The following is a 4,386-nucleotide window of genomic DNA, read 5'->3' as shown; positions in this document are numbered from 1 at the left end:
GCTGCACGTGCTCCTGGTGGATGGCTTCTCTCAGCCCTACCTGCCTCTGCCTGAGGTGGCCCCTGAGGAGCCCCACGCTGACTCCCTCACGGTCTACTTGGTCATCGCTCTGGCCTCGGTCTCCTCGCTCTTCCTCTTCTCTGTGCTCTTGTTTATTGGGATGAGACTATACAGGAGGAGCAGGGCCACCTGGGTGGATTGCTATCCCGTGCCTGAAAGCCACTTCCCAAGCCACTTGGTGGGTTTGAGTGGCACTGGAACCCTGTCCCAAAGCTACCAGTATGAGGTGTGTCTGACTGGAGGCTCTGAGATAAATGAGTTCAAGTTCCTGAAACCAATTATCCCAATTGGTCTGGCTCAAGATTAAATGCCAACTGCAGGAATTTTGCTGGGGAGTTGGCGCTGAGTAATAGCAATTTTAGGTTTTCATTAACCGAATAATTTAAAAAGTATTCGTTTTCTGATTTTTTTAAAAATTAAGAGTCTTTATATGATACATTTTGTTTGTTTTTTAAATTCTCCATTTTATTTATAGATTGACTTTTTATGTAGTGAATGCACCCATAGTCTCCTTTAATCATTTGCTTCCTATTTTACCATAAAAATCCTTTACTTTTTTCAGTAACTGAGCAAGATAAATTCATTATCTTTTATGTGGTCATTTAGGTTCTTAAAAATAACTAATTACAAGTTCTATATTTCAGAGAAATGTAGAATTCTAAACTGCTAATTTTACAATATATCTTCATATAATGTGTTCATATAATGCTCCTAAAGCAGCTTTGTCTATACTGAATGATATTTGCACATGTGTTTTGAGATTTGGTGATGTGTGTTATTTTAGTGTTATGGGATTAAAATAAAAGTAGTACACTTCATTCATTTTTTATTTATTTTTGCAATGTTGAATTATGTGTGTATTAGCTATTGACAGACAAAAATTATGGTAACTATGCGCAATTTACTCTGAGGTTTAGTTTAAGTGAATTAATGATATCTGAGGGAATATAATTAAAATTAATTTACCTTAAACAACTGATTCTGATTTTTCATTTGTCATAGAAACATTCTTTGCTATGAGGACATTATAAATTGTCTGGTAGTATAAAAACTCAGATTATAAACTCTAAGATGAAAATGTTATTAACTTCAGGCTAGTTTATTTTAGTTTGCTGTTGTTGTTGTTATGTACCATTGAGTTAGAACCTACTAGAACCACCTGCCTTTGGGTTGGCAGTGCAACTCCTTAGCCATTAAGCCACCAGAGCTCCCCTACATACGAATAGAGAGTCCTAAATAGGATAGAGCGAAAGTTAAATTAGATGTGATTAAGGAAAAATAATCTGGAAGTTTTCAAAGTGTCATATTTTCATCCACTTTCAGTGATATATAAAAAAAAACCTTTCAAGTAACTAAATATTTTAGAGAAATTAACTTCTTAAAAGAAAATAGCTTCTTGTCGTGGGCATTTTCTCATACGGAAAGGAATTGTGTATTCATAGTCACAAGAATGAAAAATGAACTTTCTCAAAATTTTTGGAAATTCCCAAAACAGAAAATGAGTTTAAGATTGCTTAACTGCAATAATTTTTTAAGGTTAGTTTTTATTACAATGGCATCATTTTATGTAACTATCAGATACATGACTTCTTAATAATCAGGAGAAAGAGAATGGGATTATAAGTAGTCTTCTTTCACCCATTTAGTATTTTGTAGGAATATTTGAATATGACTATTTTTATTAAAATTACTTCTTTTCACATTAAATTGGATGTCTATAAAGATAGTGATGACAGTAAAAAATTATGTTCAAGAAATATCTTTATTTGAGTGGATTAGTTGGTAGTATCAGAAAAGAGATATTCAATGGTGGGAGATATGAAGGGTAGTTAATTTTTTATAAATTATCTAGGAGTAGCTTGTTTGGAGAAGCCGAAACCAAGTTCCTCCTTGGAGGCAAGTATTTTGAAGTTCTGTTTCACATACTTTAGACATGCTGTCAGGAAGGACCAGTCCTTGGAGAAGGACATCATGCTTGGATGAGTGAAAGGACAGTGCAAGAAAGAAAGACACTAGAGAAGATTGACACAATAACTGGTTAATGGGAAAAGTGTGTCAGAGACATTGAGATTGGTTCAGAATAGTTTCATGCATAGGGTTGGTATTAGTTGTAACAGATTCAATGACACAAAACAACAACAACAAAGTTATGGATTACACCTCCACATCAAGAAAACAAAACTTCTCACTACCACCAGTCCAGTAGGCAACATCATGATAAGTGGCAAAGAGATCAAAGTTGTTAATTGTTTCATCTTGCTTAAATCCATAATCGATACCCTTGGTATCAGCAGTCAAGAAAGCAAAAGACAAGTTACTTTAGGAGAATTTTCTGTGAGAGAACTCTGAAGAGTACCAAACAGTGATGAGGTCAGCTTAAAGACCGAAATGCACCTGATCCAAGCCATGGTCATTCTCTATTGCTTGCTGTGTGTCTGAGAGTCCAACTACGAACAACAGAAGAAGAAGCAATGCTCTGAGTTGTGGTGCTGGAGAAGAGTACTAAATATCCCATAGATTGTCCAGAGAACAAACCAGTCTTTCTTAGAGAAAGTGAAAACAGAGTACTTCTTGGAAGCAGGGATGGTGAAACTTCCTCTCACATACTTTGTTAAGAGACACCAGTCTTTGGAGGAGGACATTAAGCTTGGGAAAGTGGAGGGTCAATAAAAGAGAGGAAAATGTTGTCAAGTTGGTTGACACAGTGACTGTAGCAATGGGCTCAAGAGTGTCAAGGATGGTGAGGAGAGGGAAGTTTTCCGATCTGTAGTTCATAGGGTGGCTATGATTCATACTTTACATGACAGCATATGACAACAGCAAAACATGCATGTGAAAGCGGGGCAATGAATAAGGAACATCAGAGAAGAATTGGTGCATTTAAAATATCTTGTTGGTGAAGAATATTGACTGCACTATGAACAAACAAATCTGTCTTAAAAAGAAGTGCAGCTAGAACGTTCCTTAGAAGTGAGAATAGCAAGACTTGTCTTATGTGCTTCGGACATGTTATCATGCTTGGTAAAGCTGAGGGTCAGTGACAAAGAAAACCCTCAACGAGATGGATTAGCCCAGTGTATGCAAGTGGTCAAAGTTTTACTCTATGTATGCTTTTTTATTCTATGTATCTATGAGTTAGAACCAAGTAGACGGCACTCTTTGGAGTTCCACAAACCAAAAGGCTGTCAAAAGATATGATTTTCTATGTTCATAATAATTTCTTACTACTTTCGCCAGCTTATTACTGCAAATTCTTTCCAAACTGACCTTTTACTGATAGTCCAGTTTTCAAAAAGTTTTATTCTCTTTCCCCAGAATATGTGACATGACCTTAATAGACCATAAGGAACTTTAAGTTAGAGCTAGGTTTCTGTTTTCTTTAGTACATGCTTCAATGCGTTGTGCACAGTACATGTTCAGTTAATATTTGTTATACAATTTTTAAAAATCAATGGACATTCCAAGAACTTGGTTATTTGAATCTCCATAGTGCTAATTTATTATTTTAAAACTTTGACAGATGTTTTTAGATGGTTGGAAAATTCTGAGAATTGTGGAAAAATATATTCATTACCAATCATGTTCTTAAAAAAATAAGATTCTTAGGGGGCTCTGGTGGTCTAGTGGCAAGAAGCTGCACTGCAACCCCAGCCATGGTTCAAATCCACCAGATGCTCTGCTGGAGAAGGAGGGGCAATCTCCTCCTGTACCTGTCAGATCCGATTTGACTGTACACACACACACACAAAATAAAATAAAAGTAAAGAAAGATTCTTGTATCTTTTATTTCAGAAACCAAAACAAAGGAAATACTTGTTATGTGCCATCGAGTCGCTTGCGACTCAGCAACCTTATGTGCAACAGCCCTAAATGCCGTTCAATCCTGTGCCAACCTCGCGGTCTCAAACACATTCATTCCCACCACTCCACTCACAGAATCGATCCATCTCATCTGGGGTCTTTCTCTCCTGTGCCGTCTCTCCACTCTCCCAAACAGGAGGTCCCTCTCCAAGGACCAGTCCCTCCTTGCAACATGTCCAAAGTATGTCAGACCAAGCTTCAGAATCCTTGACTCCAAGGAGCATTCTGGCTTCACCCTCTCCAGGACAAACCTGTTTATTCTCCTAGTAGTCCATGTTATATTCAACACTCTTCTCCAGCACCACAGTTCAAAGGCATCAATTCTCTTTCTATCGTCCCTAGTCACTGTCCAACTCTCCGATGCATAGTACGTAATTGCAAAGACTATAGGCTGGATCAGGCACACCTTAGTCTCCAGCCTGACGTTGTTGTTCTTCAGTACTCTTGAGAGGTCCCTCACAGCTG

At 37.5% G+C, this 4,386-nt stretch overlaps 1 protein-coding gene across 1 annotated transcript in view; it reads left to right on the top strand.

Moving 5' to 3' along the window:
* Positions 1-3,389, top strand: part of PCDHB3 (protocadherin beta 3) — a 5,343-nt gene extending 1,954 nt beyond the window's left edge. Inside the window, exon 2 of the mRNA XM_006891220.1 lies at positions 3,376-3,389. Within this exon, the coding sequence (XP_006891282.1) occupies positions 3,376-3,389 (14 nt within the window). The remainder of the gene's footprint in view (positions 1-3,375) is intronic.
* The last annotated feature ends 997 nt before the right edge of the window (positions 3,390-4,386 follow it).

This window comes from Elephantulus edwardii, unplaced genomic scaffold (genome assembly GCF_000299155.1).
Source record: "Elephantulus edwardii isolate Elephantulus edwardi_28Jun2011 unplaced genomic scaffold, EleEdw1.0 scaffold00095, whole genome shotgun sequence".
NCBI lineage: Eukaryota > Metazoa > Chordata > Mammalia > Macroscelidea > Macroscelididae > Elephantulus > Elephantulus edwardii.
Note: the sequence above shows the minus strand (reverse complement) of the source record. Positions and strands in the feature narration are given on the sequence as shown.